The following is a 22,993-nucleotide window of genomic DNA, read 5'->3' on the forward strand; positions in this document are numbered from 1 at the left end:
AGGTGCCATAGCGGTCACGGTTCACGTCCAATGTAACAAGTACTTATGAGTATCACCATTAATTTGCTGTGGGGTTTTACTTTGTTTAAACCTCGGTTGATAGTCCCTCCTGGCTTTTTTTCTGAAAAGTCATGCAGTTTCGGCATAGGCGTGATTATCAAGCGCTTTACGCGGATGCGGGAGTAAAGTAATTGGCAATAAACAGACTGAAAAAGTCAAGGCTTTTGACATCGTACTCTCTGATTGCGTTGCACATTTGAATAGGATTGTATCAATGATAGAGTCATATGCGGAAGGCGTTGCGTGAACGCTGAAGTCGGTGACAGCTGTTGCGACCCGGAGACATGGAACATATCCGAACCCCCAAGGTAGCTAACAATTTCTAGCTAATTGCTGCGGATGCAACGCGAGACAGTCGCTGGGCCTAACACGGGAGCGACCTTTGGAAAACAAACGAGATTGTGTTTCATTTCATATGCTGCGTAGGCTGTAGTTGCTGTAAGTGCATCCACGTCGGGCAGGTGTGGCTAGCTTTGTCCGTTTTCGACGTGCCAAGAATCTGTGAGCGCTTCTCTGTCACCTCCGTGCACCACTGCATCTTTTACCCTCATGGCGTTGATCGACTTTTAACGAAGCGCTTATCACAAATTGAATTAACATGCGATCAGAAAGCGAGTTCCTGCAGCACATTGTGGATGTGTATTAGTTCCCCTAAAGGCCTAGAAATACATATTCTTTCCAAACAAAAAGCACTGGCCCAGAATTGGATTGTCAACGTCAGTCACCTCAGTCTAAATCACTGAATGAAGATCAGGCTGACTGCTGCAAGACTGACAAGAGGCCATCAGGGGGCGCTGGTGATTGCTTCAAGTCATTTGTGTGATTGCAAAAAGATGTGCTGCTAGACATCATTAATCCTTTTGTAATAATCATATCACGACCTATTTATTGTTGTATTAGAATAGCCACGTGCATCAGAAGAACAATTGGCATCATTGTTTTTGGGGGAAACGAATTTCCACCTAAATGTACATGTTCTGCCACCGAGCCCGTGAAGCCGTTCTCAGCACTGGTCTGTGACGAGCACAGGAAAAAGGAAACCGGGGAAAAATGTCTTAGTCGACAAGAATTATGTCGGAAAAGGGAAAAAAAAAAAAAAAAAAAATGCTGTGTGGGGAAATCTCAAGTTCCCACTCAGTCCAGTTGCGATCGATTCAAAGCCCTGAGCATGGTGACATACTTTTGTGAGAAGTAAATTTCACACAACTTATTTTTTTCCCTTCATTTTTATCCAAAAGAACTACATTTATCTGTGTTTGGGGTCATAGGTGAGCTGGAGCCTATCCCAGCTTGCTTTGCGCTACAGATGTGGTATCAACCTGGACTGGCCGCCAATCAATTGTAGAGCACTTATAGACAAACAGCCATTCACATTCACACGTATGGACTATTTTGAGTCCCCCCCCCAATTAAAAAAAAACAAAAAAAAGTATATATAATGTTATCTTATGTCTCCAGTGGTTACCAGTGATTAGCAGGTACAACATTGTATATACAATAAAAACATGAAATATTGTAGCATAGGCCTTTTTTATGGTTATGGGTCATTGAATAATGTATAAAATATTAATGACAAAACTGTCGGTTACATGCAGGAGGCCGTTCTAATTAAGATTATTGAGAAAAGGCTGTATTAGTTTCGAATATTAGATCTGGCCTTCCCGTCCTTGTGTGGGGTTTCACAGGGTGCTCTGGGTTCCTCTCACATTCAACAACACGGATGTTGGGTTAATTGAATTGTTTTGTTTGTCTTTGTGCCCTGCGGTTGGCGGACGACCAATCCAGGGTATGTCCCGCTTGGCGGCCAAAGTCAGCTGGGATAGGCTCCAGCTCACCTGCAACCTTACTGAGAGGAAGCTGTATAGAAAATGGACGCATGAGGATTTGTCTTGAATCCTCAGCCCATGTTCAGTTGTGGTAGCGAATGGTGAGCACCAGATGGTCAGGATTAAGTGGTGCTCTCGCTGGCATCATGCTTCGCAAAATCAGTCTTGAAGGTTTTCTTTCTTCAAAGTGTGTGTGTGTGTGTGTGTGTGTGTGTGTTTGTTTGTTTGTGTGTGTTTCTATCCTGATTATTTTGGTGTGTGTGTTTGCAGGTGGAGCAGGTGCGCCTGTTGGATCGCTTCAGCAACAAATCCACCAGTGGCACACTATACCTCACAGCGACGCACCTCATCTTTGTGGAGAGCGGCTCCAACAGCTCGACATCTGCCGCGCAAGAGGTTTGGGTGAGTGAATCTCAGTGTTCTGGATTCCCGCGTTACTTTCCAATGCAGCTGAATTGTCACCTTTTTAGCCTAAAGTTGGTACTGAAATGGTCCAATTTTTGTTTTGGCTTAACTTTTTCCGTGGGTAATAGAAACGGTCCCCATTCCATTGAGACATTTTTGCATTCTTGCAAACTAATCATGATAAATTTGTCCCTCACTATATCACGTTTCAGGTTCAGTGCATCTCAGATTTTTGATTTTATTTTACAGTACAGTTCAGTAACATAACTGCACGTCTACGGTAAAATAAACTTTGCTAATAGCTAATTGAATATAGCCTCCCACCGTTCATTATAACAAATTGTAATCCATAACAGATGGTATGGAGGTATGGAGGGAGGATGTAAACAGCCGCTGGTGCTCTTTCAATCACTGTATTAAACAAATGGTAACAAAATACAGTAATTAAAAGCACATTCTAAGCCCACCTGCCGGTAGCCTCCATAGCACCGTCAGTATACACCACGTTGACAAAGATTATACCCAGGAAATAGCCGTCCAATAGTATGTCCACAAATAGTTAGATCTCTTCCACCTCACTCAGAGGAAATCTGCCTTTTGAAGGCATACACATGTTCACAGTCATTGTGACTACAGTGTAGAATGTGTGGATGGCGGCCCCAAGGGGACAAAAATAATACCAGGAGCTCACATGCATATACTGTGTTGATGGTCGGTGATGAAATGTATGCATGAAACTTTCAATTATATGTGAATAATACCTCAAATACTTGGTTGCTGCTCTGCGGATTTTGTCTGTTGCAACGCTCGCGATAAACAAGGACTTACTGTATAATAAGAACCATAATACAGGGTGTCCCCAAAGTGCAATATACCATTGACCATATTTAGTCGACAAACCCCTGTTCAAATGCCAGTAACCTGTCCAAGTAAATAGAAAAACGGAAGAAACCATATAATTACCTGGTTACATAAATATCCACACCCTCAAACTAATACTTTGTTGCAGCACCTTTGACTTTTATAACAGCACTTTGGATATCAGTGTGGTATGGAGCCCCTTCCCGGTCAACTTTGCGTAAACAAAATTAAAACAAATATTGAAGTAAAACAAACGGTGGCAATTGATGTAAGAGCAAGGATAAACGTGTATGAAGCGTCAGTGTTATCGGAATCGCATTCCGATTACACAGAAGATTTGCTTTTGCCGCTTTTTGTCTGATCGGAGTGGAGCGAATTCACACAGTTTCAGCATGCAAAATAGAAATATACAACACTTTCCCGTTTCTAACCTTTTGATGCTTTGTGTAGGTACATGCATAAGTGTGTCAGGTCCAGCTACAGCACAATCCGTGGATGCTTTTACGGAGCCAAGTTCGAAAGCATCCTGGAGTGTTTGCGTGTTACGGTATCTGTCATATTTGACCTTGTACAATATGAAGAAGTGTTTTTCGATCTTCACACTTCCTCTTGCAGATTTTGCACCACCACATCGCATCCGTGGAGAAGCTCTCACTCACCACCTCGGGCTGTCCACTGGTCATTCAATGTCGTAACTTCAGAGTGGTTCACTTTGTGGTGCAGAGAGAACGTGACTGCCATGACGTCTACAGCTCGCTTTTGCGCCTTCTGCGGCCCGGTGGGTTTCAGTGTGTCTGACTGTGTGGCCTTGTAGCCATTTGCTGCACCAATTCTGACCCGTGCACATCTATACAGATTTTTATTTATATAACTGACTAGGGTTGGATGATATGTTGCGATGTACATGTGCGCAATAGTCACATCGCAGGGTCTTACTGTGATGTTTGTGTTCTGGAATATACAGTGAATCAACTGCAATGTTAAAAGTGACCAGTCGAGAAACCTGTGTAGATGTGCTAATAGAAAGAATGTACGCCTGCTGCATTTCCTATTTTGCGCTTCAGAATAAAACTAGGCAGGCACATGGTAGCTGTAAGTGCACGATGTGCGTTCATGGACACTGCGTGAATGACACTGAATGTGTTCTTTTGCTATACAGTACATCATTGTAAAAATGGATTACAAGGAAAATTGTTTGTATCAGAATGCTTTAGTTAAAACACTACTATCACACTGTGATAATATATTTTATATAATAATAATATAATTTATTTTGTTTTGTAATACAACAATAGATAAATTATGTTGTAACAGTATTTTGACATAAATATGTTCACAGTCTATAATAATTGCATCTGGAACATATTAGAACATGAAAAATAATGGTAATTTGTATGACATAAACTGCGATTGGCTGGCAACCAGTTCAGGGTGTACCCCGCCTCCTGCCCGATGACAGCTGGGATAGGCTCCAGCACGCCCGCGACCCCAGTGAGAAGTGGTCCAGAAAATGGATGGATGGATGTTTTTTCCCACCTTTTTCCACTTTCTTTATTGTAATCTCTATATAAAACATATGCTTAACTCGACTGTGTCTGTATTAACAATTTCCTTCCTTGTGTGCAGAGTCGTACGATGAGCTCTACGCGTTCTCCTACAATCCCAAACAGAATGACCAGCAGCGTGAGGAAGGGTGGCAGCTCATCGATTTAGGGGCAGAGTTCGAGAGAATGGGTGTCCCCTGTGACCAATGGCAACTCACTGACGTCAACCGAGACTACAAGGTCCATGATGTTCTGGTCTCGTAAAATGTGACATAGAATACACTGTTTTGTCATAGATTGTATTGCTAAGTTTTTTTTTTATGTGATTGGCAAGAAAATTGAATGTCGGAAGGGAACATACCATTCAGGGTGTTATGCACGCTGGTCCAAAAGGGGGCGTTAATGCTTCAACATTGACGTTAAAAAGAAACGTTGTAATCCAAAATGATTTCAAATATTGTTTAAAAAGTGCCACGCCTACTATTTACTATGAAATGTTATTCTAAATGTAATATAAAATATTCCTGAATTAATTTTCACTCATCATCTTTGAAGAAAATTAAAGAATTTAATCTAAAAAGTTTGAATAAACGGGGAGCAGGGCTGCGTTTTTGCCCTCACAATTCTGACGTTCTTGGTTAAAGTCTCAGCTCCGGCTTTCCTGTATCGAGTTTGCATGTTCTCCTTATGCTTGCGTGGGTTAGGTTAAATGAAGCCTCTAAATTGTCCATAGGTGTGAATGTGAATGTGAGTGGTTGTTTGTCTATATGCGCCCCTCGATTGGCTGGATGCCAGTCCAGGGTGTACCCTGCCAGAGTCAGCTGAGATAGGCTCTAGCTCACCCACCACCCGTGTGAGGAAAAGCGGTATAGACAATGGATTGATGGAAGTTTGAATAAATTGAAATAAAGCCCCGTTTCCACCTAGCCGATTTTTAGTGTTGTTTTATTCCTTCCTGTTCCCTCCTACTGTGGTGCTAACAGCAGTGGAAGTGTCGACAGAGAATCATCACTCCCAATTTAATTGTACGTGTTAAAAAAAATTATGTAAATACAGTATGTGTGCCTTTCTTCACAGGTTTGTGAGACATATCCACGTGACCTGTATGTCCCCATCACGGCCAGTAAACCCATTATTGTGGGAAGTTCCAAGTTCAGGAGCAAAGGACGCTTTCCAGTGCTTACTTACTTTTACCAAGAGAAGAAGGTACATACTGTAGTTAATGCTGTTTTTGTTAGCTTCTGCTTGGTAAACGTTTTTTTTTTTTTTTTTTTTCATTGTACTGATCCGCCAAAGCCTTTCACAATACGTTTTTATGCTTAGATGAGGGTCGCCGCACACAGGGAAACTTTGCCGAATGCGACCTAACTATCATGTAATTTGCAGGGATCTGCAAATAGTTGCCGACTTTCAGCAACTAGTTTATGCGTGGCATCGTAACATCGCAGATGTAATGGCCAATCAAAGATGCCGTGTCGCATCACATGAGCTTTCACAACAAAAATGTATTTTCTTCAGAATCAGCCGGCTGCTGCCAAGCAGTCCCAATACAGTAATATAGTTTGTGTTTTGCAACAATACTTGACTGTGTTTATAATTTCATATGTAGCTGTGGCTAAAAAGCTAAGCGTTAGTGCAGTCATTGAATGATCATTGCTAAGAGCCTCTCAAATAGCAACACTCTCTCCTTTCTTCTCGCCCGTTTCCTCTCTTCACATTATTATCATATAGCGACAGCGGCCAGGGCAGTCCGCTACTTCCTTGACACCAGTGCCATGTGGTTTGATATTCAATAAAATCAAAAATCAAAAAATAGTAAATTATATGTGGAGCCTCAAAACACCAGGGGTCACAATGTTTCTGTTGCAGCGATTTGGTTCGTGATTGACTAGTTCCGTTGTGTTTTTCTGCCGTCACGAAGGAGCATGCACTGTACCAAGTTTTTCACCAATCTCTATACATTTGTAGTATTTGTATTTATTCGGGTTTTGTTCTTATTGTGATGATGTTGTTTGTCCATCATGACAGGCGGCAGTGTGCCGGTGCAGCCAGCCTCTCTCTGGCTTTAGCGCACGCTGTTTAGAAGATGAGAGCATGCTGCAGGCCATCAGCAAGGCTAACCACAACAGCCGATTTGTTTACGTCATGGACACGAGGCCAAAAGTAAGACCGTACCTGCCTTTTAACAATTTATTATTTAATTTCAAGGAGACTTTGGTTATTCGGATGAATAGGTGCAAGGCTTGGGAGTACCTTTTGAGCCCCAAGTCTCAAAACCTGAGTCCAAACTGTGAAGTCCACTCGAGCGCCACAAAGAGTGTATTTTTAAAAATTGTGTTTTCACTTATAGAGGCAGCATTTCATCACCAAGCCACTGGATTACACTTGTCAATTAGTGCGCGGTTCTGTGTATGTGGTACATGCAGTACAACACCAATCGCCAAACATGGATATTGTTGTGTCACGGGGGGGGGGGGGGGGGGGGGGGGGGGGAATTTTCTTTCAGAACGGGTTGCTTTAGAAAGATGCAGCAAACAAAATATTAAATTGGTTGTTTAATTTCACTCTTGATGTGTGGGCAGGCACTCCAGAGATCCAACGACTTGTATACAAGCCATTAAAAAGCAACATTCCCATAAATTCTCCCTTTAAACACAGCTGCGTCCTCATCTCACCTCTGACTATCTTGCAGCTGAACGCCCTCGCCAACCGAGCGGCAGGCAAAGGCTACGAGAACGAGGACAATTACTCCAACATTCGCTTCCAGTTTGTGGGGATCGATAACATCCACGTGATGAGGACTAGCCTGCAGAAGCTGCTGGAAGGTCCAACACCACTACTTTAAACATTCGCAGTTGATTTGTTGTTCTGCAGACATTCTTAACTTTAGCCATCCGATGTGTTTGTGGCCCTTAGTGATTGGAGCTCGGTCTCTCTCCATGAGCGACTACCTGGTAGGACTGGAGAGCTGCGGCTGGTTGAGACATATCAAAGCTGTTTTGGATGCAGCAATCTTCTTGGCTAAGGTAGATTCGTATAAAACTAAAATGAATGCGTATTTTTGCGGGCTAAATGAGAATTTGAAGATTTAAAAAAAAAAAGCGAGGCACTAACCACTGCATTAGGCTATATAATAAGACTACAACTACATTCGTATTGTTGGCTGCCATATTTTTTTGCTTTCATATCTGATATGCTGAGACAACACAGGCGTGCATAATTGCTTATAAAAGCATGCATGCTTGCGTGGCTTGTCATCCACCCACTAGGCGGTGACCCGGGAAGGAACCAGTGTGTTAGTCCATTGTTCCGACGGGTGGGACCGAACAGCACAGGTCTGCTCCCTGGGGGCTCTGCTCATGGACCCCTACTACCGCACCATCAAGGGTTTCATGGTACCACTCACATATTTCTTGGATGTTCTGGTTTCCTGCTTACCTCTTTCTCACCTTTTTTTTTTTTTTTTTTGGTAATGTTGTCCGTTAGGTGCTGATCGAGAAAGACTGGATCTCCTTCGGCCACAAGTTTGCAGATAGGTACAGTATGTTTTGCGCGTCAGGAGATTTAAGTGAGTTTTATTGCTGACTGATTTCTCAAGGTACATTGCAAGCTTCCTTTATACATAAATGTATTTTGTGTATTCCTAATGTTGCTGACCCTATTTAGCTACAAGAGAGGGGCAAGATATACATTTGAGCAGCATTCTCAATTAATGAATAGTAACTGTAATGTAAACTGTAACTTAGGTGTGACCAATTAGATGGAGACCCAAAGGAAGTGTCTCCAATCTTCACTCAGTTCCTGGAGTGTGTTTGGCAGCTATCTGAGCAGTTCCCTCAGGTGTGTGTATGTCCAGTATGTGTTCTGCATGTAAGACACTGTTGCAAGTTGTTGTTGTTGTTGTTTTTGTTTTTTTTCTCCAGGCATTTGAGTTTAGCGAGTGGTTCCTGCTGCAGATCCACGAGCACGTCCATTCGTGTCAGTACGGAAACTTCCTCGGCAACAACCAGAGGCAGAGAGAAGAGCTTCAGTGAGTCCATGACGCAGAACCAATGCTCTTAGATTTTCTCCTTCTTGCCAAACAATGACATGGCGCCTACATCAAAGTGCACAGATTGTTTCAAAAAATAATAATAATAAAGATTTAAAGCACCACCCTCGGACCATTATAATAGCACATTTCATAGATGTGGGGTTCTTTAGCCTCATCATGTGTTCTGGAATATATCACGTAGAGTAAATAATGCTCTTTACTTTGAAATAGGCATTGTGGTGTTTTTGTGCGGAGCTACAAAACTGTGTGGGAATTTGAGTGTGACTCTCGTCCGGTGTTTTTGTGTCCCAGGCTACGAGAGCGAACTCATTCATTGTGGGCACATCTAACGAGCGAAAAACAGAACTACTTGAATCCGTTCTACAGCCCCGCGTATGCTGAAATGCACCCTGTCCTGGAGCCCTCCACCTTGCCCTACTTTTTCAAGTGTGTAACACCTTGTTTGCTCTTTTCTCGGCCATGCTACCAGCAGCCTGATTTTCACGTGTCTGTGTGTGCAAGGTTTTGGAGAAACATGTATCACCAGTTTGATCGCTCAATGCACCCCCGGCAGTCCATCCTGAAGACCATTCTGACTGGGAAGGAGAACAGTCGCAAGGCGGAGAGCAAAGTGCAAGCATTGGAGAGTGTAAGTGAATACGCACTGATGCTAAAACACCAAACTCAACTTAAAACAGGAATGACTTTTACTACATAGCCCCTGTTGCGTCATACAGCAGCGCTTCATATTGTTATAGGCCCAAAGATATGTTGTTATTCCTGCTGTTTGCATTAGATAAAATAAAAACAGAATGTGATAAATGACATGAAGAGGTGTACACAAGTTCACCATTCCAAAAATGAACTCGTTCCTAGTTTTTGTTTTTGTTTTGTTTTCCCCTAAAAATCGAGGCATTTCATTTTCCCATTGTTGCCACCCATTCAGTCCACACTAGTAGCAGCTTTTACCCTATAATCTCAAAAACATGACGACGATGGCGATGCGTGTTCTCATTTCCGTTCATCGAGCAGAAATTAACTAAGTTCACGTTCGCACAAAATATGACCGACTTCATGAACTTTCGTTCGTTGAATTCGTTCAGGTACAAGACTGCTGACAGACAATGGCGAATCAAAATGTGTTTGCATTATCTTGCAAGAATTGTTTAAATTACGTTAGCGTTGGAACTGGAAAATTTTGTTTGACTTTTGAGGCATATTTTGAAATTGTACCACTTTTGGAACAGAAGACTGTGGAGGTTCCATAAAAGTAATTTTGTTGTCCCCTTCTTTTGCATGTAGAGGTTCCACCAGCTGGGTGTGACGCCAGCGGTGACCGCCGACCTCCCTGCAGCCCCGCTGACCAGGGATAATTACTCACGGGACAAACCCCTCCCACCACGCCCCGACTCCCTCATCTTGGGGGCGCCCGTCAATCACAACGAGGCGCGTCGCCAGCAGAAGGAAGACGAACACGAGGAGGTCGGCGAGGAGGCCACCGAGAGTACCGACACCGAGCGGACAGTAGAGGGCAGCAGCGGCACTGAGAGCCGCAAGCAGAGCTACGGTGAGCTAGAAGGGACGTACAATCACGATCTTTCCAAAGAGGAGCCGGGTGTCGTAAGTTTGGAGTTCGGAGTGGCACGTATGACCTGCTGAGAAACGGAGGCGTTGTAAGAAAAGTACAGGCGTATTCTAACAATTTACTGAAAAGTGTGTGGGGAGAAGTGGTTGTTCTTGATGTGATTACGTGCTGATTATAAAAATGATCCTAAATGGGTCATCTGCTATGTCTGTATAGTCTAAATCTCAATGGAAAGCCTCATATCATGTCATATATTGCACCTATAGAAACGCATTTTCTTTTCTTTTTTAAAAAATGAATGTCAGGACGCACTATAGAGAAACTAATAAGTGAATAAATTCATCCACAGTAAAATCCGAGTTCCCGTTTTTTTTGGGTTTTTTTTTACGATAAAGTCTTGTGTTTTTCAGTGTGTATGAGGGTCTATTTATTTAACAAAAACAGGCTGAATGCATGAAGGACCTGTATGCTGTCCTGATATTTGATGACGAATGTGACCTTAACCAGATTAGGACAGTAATCCTTTTCTCCCCTTTTTTCTCATTCAAAACTGCCCCACTGAGGGCTCGCAGCCAGTCTAATCTTACAACATCAAACTGGAAATTACACCAAACCAGAAAAGTCGGCCCTGCTTGTGGTTATTCCACTCTGTTCCTGGTGCCTGTGGATAAGCCAACTTTGGCCCTAAGACCTTGAAGAGGCTCAGCTGTCAACACCATTGATCATTTGATCCTATTTTACATCTCACATTGATCAGATAAGCAGACTCACTAATGTGCATTGATCCCAAAATCCCATTGGCGCTGTGTGCCAGGACAATGGCGTGTGACCCTGATTGCGGGTCCCTGTTGCAAATGTAACAGAAGCCCACACAGCTTCTCAGCAACCATTCGGCAAACCTGTAGTGTTGTGCTTAGACCTTAGACCGATCTGATCGGCTTGATCGGTATCGGCTGATAATTAGCATTTTATGCTGATCGGGGCTGCACGGTGGACGACTGGTTAGAGCGTCAGCCTCACAGTTCTGAGGACCCGGGTTCAATCCCCGGCCCCGCCTGTGTGGAGTTTGCATGTTCTCCCCGTGCCTGCGTGGGTTTTCTCCGGGCACTCCGGTTTCCTCCCACATCCCAAAAACATGCATGAATTGGAGACTCTAAATTGCCCGTAGGCATGACTGTGAGTGCGAATGGTTGTTTGTTCCTATGTGCCCTGCGATTGGCTGGCAACCAGTTCAGCGTGTACCCCGCCTCCTGCCCGATGACAGCTGGGATAGGCTCCAGCACGCCCGCGACCCAAGTGAGGAGAAGCGGCTCAGAAAATGGATGGATGGATGCTGATCGGCTTTAATGTCATAATTCGCCGATCCGAGCCGCAAGACATTTACTCCGCGTTGCCAACGTGTACAGTGTATTTGAATCCAACAGTTAGTTTTTTTTTTTTTTTTTAGGCTTGTCGCCTGTCTTTTGACCTTGTACTGTAAATATCTGACCGCCAATAAAGTTATTTGAAAGGAAAAAAGATTTTGGTGGTGTGGGACAGACAACAGGTCTGAGACAGAAAACACGTAATGCCTGGATCAGACGACAAGACAAATTTGGTCTTTCATGATTGCAGTATGTCAGACTACTGCAATCAAATCCCACACAGGCGGGACCGGGGATTGAACCCGGGTTCTCAGAACTGGGAGGCTGACGCGCTAACCAGTCGGTCACCGTGCCGCCCAATTGGCGTTGTGTTTGGAGGAAATAATATGTGACTAATCCAGCCTGTCTGCAGCAACGTATTGTTATGCAGCAGTGTTGAAACTTTGTCCTGCGTCTGCGAGTAAACAAACGTCCATTTGCGCTTCACCCGCAAAGGCATATTTATTCGGTGACTTGGAACAGAAAAAAAAAAAATAAAAATCCACGTTCGGGTCCAGCTTCGTAGTCTCTACTCGTGGGAGTATTGATTCTGCGGTATTGCTATATTGACACTCTCATGAGTATCCATTGGGTATTGACTACGCTCATAAAGTATTGATGATAAATCAAGAGTGCATGTGTCACTTCCACAATTGTTAGCATAATTTAGTACAATATGGCGCTTACTCAAAAATAACGCATGGGAAAAAAAGTGGCATAATCAGTTGTGTATCTGTGGTGGTACTTGTGTACCATTTGGTGCTGATCCAAATTAGCTTGTTTGTTTGGGTTTGGAAGTTTGCAGCCATTCCAGTAATCTCATACAGAACCTCTGCTTTGGACTTTGTTTTGGACATGACATGGACATTGGCTTTTGAATCTTTTTGGGGTTTACATTCCACTTTTGAATTTACATTTTGTTTGGCTTCAGAGTATTGCATCTGTGAACATTGCAGCTCACAGATTTGCCACCATTTCTTTCCCCAATCAGATTACAAATCGCAAAACCTGAAAGATGTCCGGATAATCACGCTTGGCATGCGTGCAGCCATCTTCCATGCAAATTAAAGTAGTCATGATTTATTTGTGAAGCGCTTCCCAAGGCAGCTGAGCACAGCACAACACACGGTTCATTCCACTGTTTCGCCCAGCCACTAAATACTTAATTGAATGTGTGCTTGCAGAAATGAACTACTTATTGAAAAGCTCTACTGACAACAGCAGGGAATTTTATGGTTTTCATGCAGACACACTAAAACACACAACACTCAGACGCAGTGACCTTGGGCCTTTTGAGACAGGCCAGTGTCTTCATGCAAATACAGTCATTCTTGTGCTGCAGCAACTGTCAATAAAGATAGGCGGATAGTGCGATGTGCCTTGCGTAGCCCCTTCGCCTCCTACTCGAATGGAAACAGAGAAACAAGAAAATCCGTGATTGTATGGCAATCCTGTAGAATCTCCAGATGCAGATTTCTAAACAACTAGGATTTTCCATATCATGAAAACATACGATACATGCAATTCGTTCATACAATACATAGATACATACATACAGTAAATAAATACATGCATAAATACATAGTGTCAGGTCGTTAAATATTGGGACATCGACACAATTCTCATCTTTTTGGCTACAAACACCATTTTGATTTGAAATTAAAAGAGCAAGATGTGCTTTAACTGCAAACCTTCAGCTTTAATTTGAAGGTATTTACATGCAGATCAGGTGTTTTGTGTAGGAATTACAACGGTTGGTATACTGAATATGCCTCCCACTTTTTAAGGGACCAAAAGTAATGGGACAATTTGCTGTTCAGCTGTTACATGGCTGCTGGGTGTGTAAACTCCCTCATTATCCCATTTAAAAAGAGCAGATAAAAGGTCTGGATTTTATTTGAAGTGTGCTATTCGCGTTTGGAATCTCCCACATCAGAGAGAGAGAGAGCAAAAACATCAGGTTTGACCAAATCAACTGTTCGGAACATTCTTAAAGAGAAAGAACACGCCAGTGAGCTCAGCAACACACAAAAGACCCGGCCGGAGGACCACGGAAAACAACTGTGGTGGATGTCCGAAGAATTCTTTCTCTGGTGAGGAAAAAACCCTTCACAGCAGTTGACCTAGATCAAGAATACGCTCCAAGAGGTAGCCGTGTGTGTGTGTCCAAGACAACAATCAAGAGAAGAGTGAAAACAGAGAGTTCACCACCAGATGTAAACTATTGGTGAGCCTCCAAAACAGGAAGGCCAGATTAGAGTTTGCCAAATAACATCTTAAAAAAAAAAAAAAAAAAAGAAAGAAAAAAACGCCTTTACACTTCTGGAACAACATCCTATAGACAGATGAGACAACGATCATCAAGTTCCAGAGTGATGGGAAGAGAAGAGTATTGAGGAGGAAAGGAACTGCTCATGATCCACGTGGTAGTCAGTGTTGGGAAACACTGACTACCACATGGTAGTGTGGTAGTAGTTGGGTGTTGCTGTTTCTACGCAAACTAGTTCAAAGTTCAGTTCACCGTTCCAAAAAGGAACGAGTTGGGTTCATAATTCAGAAATCAGTTCTAAATGTTCATAGTTCTTTTTTTTTTTTTTTTTTTTGTTATCTCAATGTTGCTGACGGGCTATCACCCTTAAAATACTGGCATTTCATTTCCACATTGTTGCCACCCATTCAGTCCACACTAGTAGCCAGTGAAGAGCTTGGGATTATAATTAGCACCCATAAATCTGAGGCCATGGTCCTCAGTTGTACAAGGGTGGTGTGCCTCCTTTTTTTTTTTTTTTTTTTTTTTTTTTGTACATGGTTAGAGATAACAGTGGTTAACTCCAGACTGTATCGGTCTGCAAACACGTTCCTGTTCCCCCTTGTTTCTTCCCAGGCATATTCAAAGGGCGAGTAGTTTTATTTTCATATTATTATACAATAGTTAATTTCTCTATATACTTCTATGACCGTTAACGATGTTCAAATCTTATTGACAATGTAAAAAATAACGTTTTTACGATGGTGACGGTGAACCACTTGGAAGTGAACAATTGCCACGAAATCAATTGTTGTATCACTTTGGAGATTACACTGTCCTAAAAAGGATTGTGGTACATTATAAACATTTTCAGACATGGTCAGTAGGCCTATGTTATTAATAATGCTTTATCAATAAAATAATGGACGTATGTATTGTAGTCCATTTTTTTAAATAATGTTCTTCCTTGTAAGTGGCGGCTCTCTCCTAGCCTACTTGTGCCACATTACCTCATATGAAACATTTAGCAGTCTCTCCGTGGGCTCTGAATCATTCAGATGAGCGCTGCACACCATGCTGGTCGGGCACCCCTGAGTACAAGGATGGAGCGTTGTAGTCACGCTTAACATAAATACAGCCAGCACTCATGCAAGCTGTGTAACTCACATGCACGTAAATACACACATATACACTCACTACAGCTACAGAGTCACTGAGTATTTTGTCTTATCTGTTCCTTCTTTCTCAAAAGATCATGTAAAGGCGTGGTGACCTTTTTTTAATCTCACCATTGTCAGAGCATTCAAGATATGAATAGAAGATGGTCCTTCTGGTCCAAACAGAGCAGACTTTACTGCAAACTACTCTTGGCTTTGATAACACTTGGGAATTACAAAACAATGCTCTTTGTTTTTTTAAATTTTATTTAATTGCAAGTCATATACTGCTACAAGGAATGCAAAAGTGTTTGGGGATTCCCATTTAGGGATCTTACATACAATTAGCACCACTCCCCATAGATTACAAACGTAAAAAGAGGGCATTGGGTATTTGGGTTTAATCCCAGATAGTTTAACACTGTGCGCGCGGAAACACACAACTACATGCCTGTACGTTTTGTAGCTTTGTAGCTTTGTTTAATCTTGAGCCTCCTGCACCCCCACCTCCCTGCAGGGCTAAATGTGTGGTCTGTTCCTAAAAACAAACAAAGGCAGGTATATATATATATATATATATATACGCACACACACACAGAGTAAAGTTCTATGAGAACCACGAGAAAAATACCACTTTTTCGGATGACCCTCTTTTTGCCTTGTGGCAAAGTACAGCATATGCAGATGAACTGATAATGGTTTTTATTTGTTTTAAGGCTAATACTGTGTTAAGTGGGTCGCATCAAGACAATGTGCTCAATTATTGGCATTGATGCTTTTATATTGTCTGTCAAGTACACACATGCACACACCCTTGCACTACCAACATGTCAATATTTGCATCTTAGGGCCCTTTGCCAGTATGAAGATTTTTTTTTTTTTAAATGCAGAAGAGCTTTTTGCAGCCAGATTGTACAAAAACTCATGCGACCAAAAACACGAAATAAGACTGAGTGTCCTCCAACTGTTCCACTTATTGCTGAGCTTCACTCAGGGGGCTGAAATGGGAACCCTACAGACAGATGGGGGGGGGGGGGGGGAAGAAATGTGTTTGTTAAAACACATTTCTGTCTGCTTGCTTTTCTATAGTTAGACCTAGGGGAGAAAAAGCACTGGCTTATGAGGAAAATTACAAATAAATTCCGAACAAAACCAATTACGGTCACAATGCAGCACATGCATTGGGCATTTTTATCAGTGACATACTGTATGTACTGTACAGTACAGGATTCAAAATAGTTTTTATTAACCCTAAATCTGTAAAAACAAGCTGTAGTGAGTCACGTACTTGAAATTTAGAGTTGCAACAACACTGAGGCCTGAGTAGAATCCTTTGTTTCATTGTGTTAGCACTCACCAATCCATCAGCCATCTGCTGCTCAGCATTGAGCTGACCTGCCAGCATGGCCGCGAGGCTTTCAGCAAGTAAACATAACATCGACCTGAGAAGCGGCATGTTCGCCCTGTGCACAACTGGGCAGTCAGCAGTGTGGGCAGGCGATGATGCCTCCTGGGTCAGAGATAGATGCGCTTCCTCGCCTCACTCTGGGGAAGCCCTTGGAAAATGTGTTGGTGTGCCGCCGGGGTTGCATGAATGCAGACGTTGTTTGCTAGCAGTGGGCTGGAAGAGGAGAGCCTGCAGTGCCCATGGTGACAGGGGAGGAGGAGAGAAAAGAAGCAGGGGTGGGAGGAGAAAGATGGTTGTAATTGGGTCGGTGTAGCACGGAGATTCATGGGGGGTTGGGTGGAATCATCAGGAATAAAAGAGCACCCACAGTAGATCAGGCCTGAAAGGAGAACACTGGTAAAAAAAAATAAAAATAAAAATAAAGTGCAGCTCTAAATGAAATTATGAATCGATCAGAGGTTGGACTCGATGCCTTAGTTGCTCCTGAATATCAATTCAATATCAATCTCACAAAGACATTTTGGACAAATCTATGCTTCCAACTGTGCAAGAACAGTTTTGGGAAGGAGATTTTCTGCTCCCAGTCCACAAAGCAAGGTCTGTAACAGCATGCTTGGATGAGGTTGGTGTGGAAGAACCGGACTTAGCAGCCCAATCAAACACCTTTGGGATGAGAATGGAGACTGCGACACAAGAGACCCTCTCTCAAATTTGCAAAGAGGAGAACAAGTCCATATTTGCTTTCATTTTACTTCCTGTAGGTGTGCCAATACTTTTGTCCAGAAACAAAATCCATATGGGCCTGTCAACAATAGCTCGATGGGAGTGATCAGTCAATGTTTTGGAAAAAAATATATATATAAAAATCTTTGTTCCATCGGCATTAGACTACAGAACTTGTTAGTGCTTTTTTCATAAATACTTTTATTGCAGTACAGTTTAAAACGTCATATTGAACAATGATAAAAAATATATTACAATCTACTGGAGGTTAAGTTCAAATAAAAAGAACTATTATTGAGAAATAAAGCAAATTGGCAAACCTATTCATACTCGGTAGCACTATTAAGTCCTGTAGCTCCAGTCTCCAGGAATACAAACATGGACAGATACAGCATTGCGGAACTACTGAAGTACAGGTTCAGGCAATTAGCTGGAGTCATAAATAACAAAAAAATAATACTAAAAAGAGACGTGTATGTCGTTGTTTGAAATAGGGGATTAGATGTGTTGATGAGTCAGTGCTCCCCAACACTTGCCTCTGTGGGTCCATATGGAGGACGGTTCAGGACCATATGGTCGATATTAAATGCTTGGCCCGAACTGTACGAGAGCTAAGTCTGAGCTCTTTCTCTGAGCCCAACAGTGCTGAAAAATGTTTCTAAATCCATATCCCTGCATAAGCCTGCTCAGACCGTTGATCAGCAGCACGGAGGGTGCCTTTAACCTCTGATTCAGGCTTTTTGCCGGGACTACAGTGTTTTTGTTTACTCCCCATAGTGTCTCTATCGCTCACAGAAAATCCTAAACCCTTTAAACCTTATGTTAAAAACAAAACAAAATAGTGGTTCAGAACAAAGCGGTACAACACCACCGCAAACTACAGCCACAATCATAAACATATGGTTAAATTACGAACATTTCTGACTCTGTCAATCAAAAACTAAACAATATCTTTCTGGGAAGGTGTTTTTTTTCTGTCCACACGTTCCCCCCCCCCCCCCCCCCCCCCCCCCCCCCCCCAGTATCTAACAGCAGTGACACACAAACAGAGATGGAAGGGTTGGAAAACTAATGACTAGTTTTGGGGGGAAGGAGCAACAGTCCACTGCTGACTGGGAAGGTGGAGGGGGGAGGGAGGACAGACTCTGGCGCCACGCCAACATTGACAAAAAGCTGCTTAGCCCACCCTGTTGCCATGGATACAGTGAGGAGGAGCACAGACGGGGAGAGCGAAAGAGAGAGAGAGAGAGAGAGAGAGAGAGAGAAAAGCTGCAGGCAGGCGATCAAGACAGCCAGAGTGGGAGTGAAAGAGTTGTTGGAAGCAGCGTGGAGAGAGAGGGAGAGTGGATGTGCAGTCAGAGAAAGCCCAAAGGGAGGAAGCAAAGTGCTAGTGGGAAGCGATAAAGCAACACAATGGAGGTGCAGACGGAGTGTGCGGATCCCTCTGCGGCCCCTCCGTGCGACCCCCGGCCCACCGGGAAGATCAACAAAGCTGCCTTCAAGCTCTTCGGAAAGCGACGTGCCGGCTCCGGAATGGCCAGCTTCTTCTCTTTCAGAAACAAAGGGGCCACGCTGAGCAGGACAAATGGGCATTCTGACACTGGGAATTCGGTGAATGGGAATGGTTCAATGTCATCAGTTGAGCTGGTGAGAAGCAAAACACACGATGGACTCACTGGGTCCATCAACGATGCTGATGGACAGAGAGGGGAGGGGCTGTCTGTCCTGGAGACAGGAACTGTGAGGTCTCTGAGCAAATCGCTAAGTTTCTTCTCTCTACTGAGACGTGGGAGTCTTAAGTCAAGTGAAAACGGTGCGGGACTTGTGCGAAGAGGGAGGGGCTTGAAGGGGTTTTTCAGTAGCCTCCGTTGGCGACGTAAGGACAAAACAAACGAGGGAGACGGGGAAGAGTTGGAACCCCAGAAGGAGAAGGATGTGGATATTGCAGACCCTGAAACGGCAAAGGATGTCGCCCTTACCCTTGACCCGACAGCACATTATCACCAGGAGGATCATGGGAAGACAGAGGCCGAATGTAACCTCCAAGCGGCCGAGGCTCACGCTACCAGTGTTTCACTGACACCCACACACTGTGTGGTCGTGCCGGGCCCATCTGGTGAGCCAGATTCCCCCTCTCCTTACACACCCGGTGACTCCCCTTTGTACCCTGCCACCAGCAAGGCCAAAGCCTCTGTCTCTAGCCTCAGCCCCTCACTCGCCACACCGCCTTTGGAGTGTTGCAGCACGGCCGACCCGCCCTCGGAACCCTCGGTGGACCGCCTGTGCTCTCTTCTCTTCAATGACGTCACATCCCTCAAGAGCTTTGATTCACTCACCGGCTGCGGGGACATCATTGCCGATGCAGATGAGGAGACGGCGGGTAATGGGGGCAGTGGTACTAGTAGCAGTAGCAGTGGTGGAGGGGGAGGGGGGAGTGTAGGCGGATCAGGTGTTGGGAGGCCGCTGGGAGCCACCTGCGCCGCAAATCGTGGCTCCCCTTCGAAAGCTCCTCTATCTTCCACGCTAACACAACCCTTGTTCACTTCATCTTCTGGCCCGGCTTCAGTTCCTGCCCGTGCCGCGGTGCCCTCCACCCCTCAACCACCCCCGGTGGGCAGTGGGGTGGTGGCCTATATGGGTGGCGGGGAGGAAATGGCGAGTCCAGAGGGAGTGGACGATGCTGACATGCAAGGGCTTTGGCATATGCTGCCTTCAACCGGGGACAACTCCCCTGCTTTGCCCCGAGCACACCAACCCTCCTGCACCACTCCCACCTCCACCTACCCCCTTCGCACCCTCAACTCCGCCAGCTGCCACCAACCTTCAACCAATGTATGTGTGGATCGTAAGACGCTGCAGGTGAAATCTTTGGGCCTCAGTAAGATTCCAGTGGTTGGTGGAGCAGGAAGTCGAGCGACAAAATCCCTCCTACCTCATGGTCGTCATCCAACGTCACCTGGGGACAAAGAGCCACTCAGCGACGAAGGCTACTGGGACACACCCTCGGCGACGCCTACAGCAACACCTGAGGAAAGTGGGCTGCGGCAAAGGCACAATATGTCACGTGATAGTTGCTCTGGTGACCACCTGTACGACCTCTACAATGACCCAGAAGGTCCAGTGGACGATGACGACCAAAACAGTTCTTCCTCCTTGTCAACCGAATACAAACTCAGCCCTCCTTCCTCCTCCTCCTCTTCTTCATTCCGGTCAATAAAAGGCAGCGCCAGCCTTCCCCGGGAATCTAAGATTCCAGTCAGCGCCAGACAAACGACACCGCCACAGTCAGCCAGCCAATCAGCGCTGTCGTCTGTCCTGGAGTCTGAATCGTCGCTGCCAAAGACCCAAGCACCTCCTCCGGCTCGCACCAGAATCCCCGTATCCAAGGTACCAGTGCGTCGCTCTGTAAACAAACCGGGCCCCGCAACTAGAGCATCTAAGAAGTAGTTCCTCTTTATTCTCAGGCCTCTATGAACTTCAGAGGTTGACCCCTCTGTGCTGTTTTTTTTTTTTTTTTACAGAGCCAAAGGTTTTCCTACGCCAAGAAAAATGTTGCGCTGTGCAGTTAACGGCCCATGAATTCCTTTTGAATCTTAAAAGCTCTCCTTCCCAAAAGGCTAGAATTGTGCAATGCGCGCTTGTTCACCTGAGAAAAGTCGCAAGGAGACTCCAAAAAACCTGGGTTAACCTCTTCTAGCTCTCACTGGAACTTCGAAGCTTGACCCTTGACAATCCATGAACTCTGAAAAGTTCACTTTTCAATTACCTGCAAAAAGGCCTCACTGCGAGTTGGAGGATTTCAAAGCTTCAATTCATGAGTGCATACTGAAAAAATAAGCTGTTTTTCTCAAATCTTTTATGAAGTTACACATTTAAATGAATTTCCTCTTGACGATCACTCATCTCATCCCTAACAAAAGGACCTTTGATTCTCCCCATTTAAGAACCAAAGTATCATTCCTAAATAGTTTGGAACAGAATGTTGGGATGCAAGGCTTTTTTTTATCATGGATTTGCACCCCGATTAAACATCTGCATGTGAAACAAAAAAAAAAATCATTGCCACAGAGATGTGAAGGCTTTTAATACATTTCTATTTTGAAAGCAATACATGGTTCATGAAAGGTCCCACCACTTTAGCACTTTGCATACAAAGACTTCAATTGTGGAGGGCTCCAATTTGGCTTCTGCATCCCAAATTTCTGCATCCCAAATTTCCTTAAAACCAATTGCACCATGGGAAGTTCAGACACATCAATCTTTTTTTTTTTTTTTTTTTTTTTTTACAAAAAAAATCACTGTACCTTATTGGAAATGTCAGTACCTATTGGCAATATATTAATGCATAAACACTAGCATTACTTTTTACTCCCTCTGCTTTCAGGGCTACACATGAAAAGCACAAAGGTCAGGGAACACACATCAACACACCCACATTCAAAATTTGTACTTGCAGCTCCACTGGATGGCTTTCTATGCTAAGAACACATACAAAAATAACATTTCTGCATGTAGTGCTTTTCTTTTAAACAGCTTTTTATATGCCAACATACGGCACGGACTCAAACTGTGACTGCTCCAGTTTTCTAATGCATCTCTTCTTTCCAATTAAAAATTGTTGTAAATGGTTTAAATATGGGAATAATTGCTTCTGGAATATGACTGCCACATGACCCACCAAAAAGATGAAAGGAAAGGGTTTCAAATGAAAATGTACGTAACTACTGTATTCTATCATTGGACTGATATGTTTAAAAAAAAAAAAAAAGCCATTGTGTGTTGCTGAAAAAGTAAACACTGTAGAAACGAGGAGCTATTTCAGGTGTTTATGAAAACTGAATGTAGCTTGGCATCTTTGTAGATCAAGGATTAGTATATATATTTTTGTGTGTCTGCAGGATTTTATAGGAGCAAGACAAATGACTGTACAGTTTTTAATCCCTCCCCTGTAACCTGAGCCGATCAGCAAAGTTGTTCTCAACACGAACAGTCCCCAAATGTATTTTAATAGTGGCACAGTGCAACACAGAGCAGGTATTTCTCAGCCCTCAGTTAAACAGAGGTACTTTTATATGCAAAGCCATTTGGGACTGTGCACATTTTCTATCCTCCGAACAACAAGGTGGTCTTTCCCGGTCATGATAATGCTTCCATCTCACTTGTAATTATTGATCCATGACACAGCTCCGGGTTCACATATCATTGACTTCCCTGATGGTAAAACGTAACCTGATCCCAAGTTCACAGCAAGAAAGTTTTTTTTTTTTTTTTTTTTTTTGCTGGGTACAAAGAGGTTTAATTTGCAAGCATTTTCCTTACGTGTGTTATTTGACTGTTGGTTAGGAAAGGGTGGTGATAACTTGGATCGATGACAGTTGCCTGGTGTTCTTTATTTTATTGATATTTATACTGAGATCAAACAAAGAGACAAAACATTTAATTTCCCTCCATAAATGCCACATCAAACTGTGACTTTACAACGAGTGATTACTCTTCAGTCCGTATAGTATATATAGTCATGTCTTCTCATTCTGGTATCACCTGATTTTCCGTTTCCACTATGATATATGAAATATTGTAAAATAACTCTGTTCCACGGAGTTATCTATTTTCTGTCCTCTTTCATTACAAATGTGGCAATGAAAACCACATCTAGCTTCTCCTCTTCGTTTGTTTGACCATCTGTCAGCCAACAGTGTGAAATCTTTCCATTTTCATATTTAACAAATAAACGTGTTTG

The 22,993-nt window shown here is 43.5% G+C and overlaps 2 protein-coding genes across 3 annotated transcripts; both read left to right on the top strand.

Annotated features, from left to right (window-relative positions):
* Positions 1 to 10,690, top strand: mtmr6 (myotubularin related protein 6). The gene is made up of 15 exons (XM_061666834.1): positions 1 to 368; positions 2,157 to 2,288; positions 3,768 to 3,930; positions 4,779 to 4,936; positions 5,774 to 5,902; positions 6,725 to 6,859; positions 7,389 to 7,521; positions 7,613 to 7,722; positions 7,966 to 8,091; positions 8,183 to 8,232; positions 8,443 to 8,536; positions 8,620 to 8,726; positions 9,042 to 9,176; positions 9,252 to 9,378; positions 10,032 to 10,690. The coding sequence occupies exons 1-15, from the start codon at positions 345 to 347 to the stop codon at positions 10,386 to 10,388; spliced, it is 1,980 nt and encodes a 659-aa protein (XP_061522818.1). The 5' UTR covers positions 1 to 344; the 3' UTR covers positions 10,389 to 10,690.
* A 7,867-nt stretch (positions 10,691 to 18,557) lies between these two features.
* amer2 (APC membrane recruitment protein 2) lies at positions 18,558 to 22,993 on the top strand. Of its 2 annotated transcripts, XM_061666655.1 has the most exons (2): positions 18,558 to 20,640; positions 20,775 to 22,993. In XM_061666655.1, the coding sequence occupies exons 1-2, from the start codon at positions 18,667 to 18,669 to the stop codon at positions 20,820 to 20,822; spliced, it is 2,022 nt and encodes a 673-aa protein (XP_061522639.1). In that variant the 5' UTR covers positions 18,558 to 18,666; the 3' UTR covers positions 20,823 to 22,993. The 2 variants fall into 2 exon arrangements, with proteins under 2 accessions (XP_061522639.1, XP_061522638.1); XM_061666654.1 differs by lacking the exon at positions 20,775 to 22,993 and having other exon boundaries at positions 18,558 to 20,764.

The sequence above is a fragment of the Phycodurus eques genome, chromosome 21 (assembly GCF_024500275.1).
Source record: "Phycodurus eques isolate BA_2022a chromosome 21, UOR_Pequ_1.1, whole genome shotgun sequence".
Lineage (NCBI taxonomy): Eukaryota > Metazoa > Chordata > Actinopteri > Syngnathiformes > Syngnathidae > Phycodurus > Phycodurus eques.

Bases quoted from the DNA above. Each gene is read 5' to 3' on its own strand.
- amer2 (XM_061666654.1), top strand. From the start codon at position 18,667: ATGGAGGTGCAGACGGAGTGTGCGGATCCCTCTGCGGCCCCTCCGTGC.
- mtmr6 (XM_061666834.1), top strand. From the start codon at position 345: ATGGAACATATCCGAACCCCCAAG. The intron at 8,092-8,182 runs GTACCACTCACA...GTTGTCCGTTAG, and splicing joins GCACCATCAAGGGTTTCATG to GTGCTGATCGAGAAAGACTG. The intron at 8,727-9,041 runs GTGAGTCCATGA...TTTGTGTCCCAG, and splicing joins AGGCAGAGAGAAGAGCTTCA to GCTACGAGAGCGAACTCATT.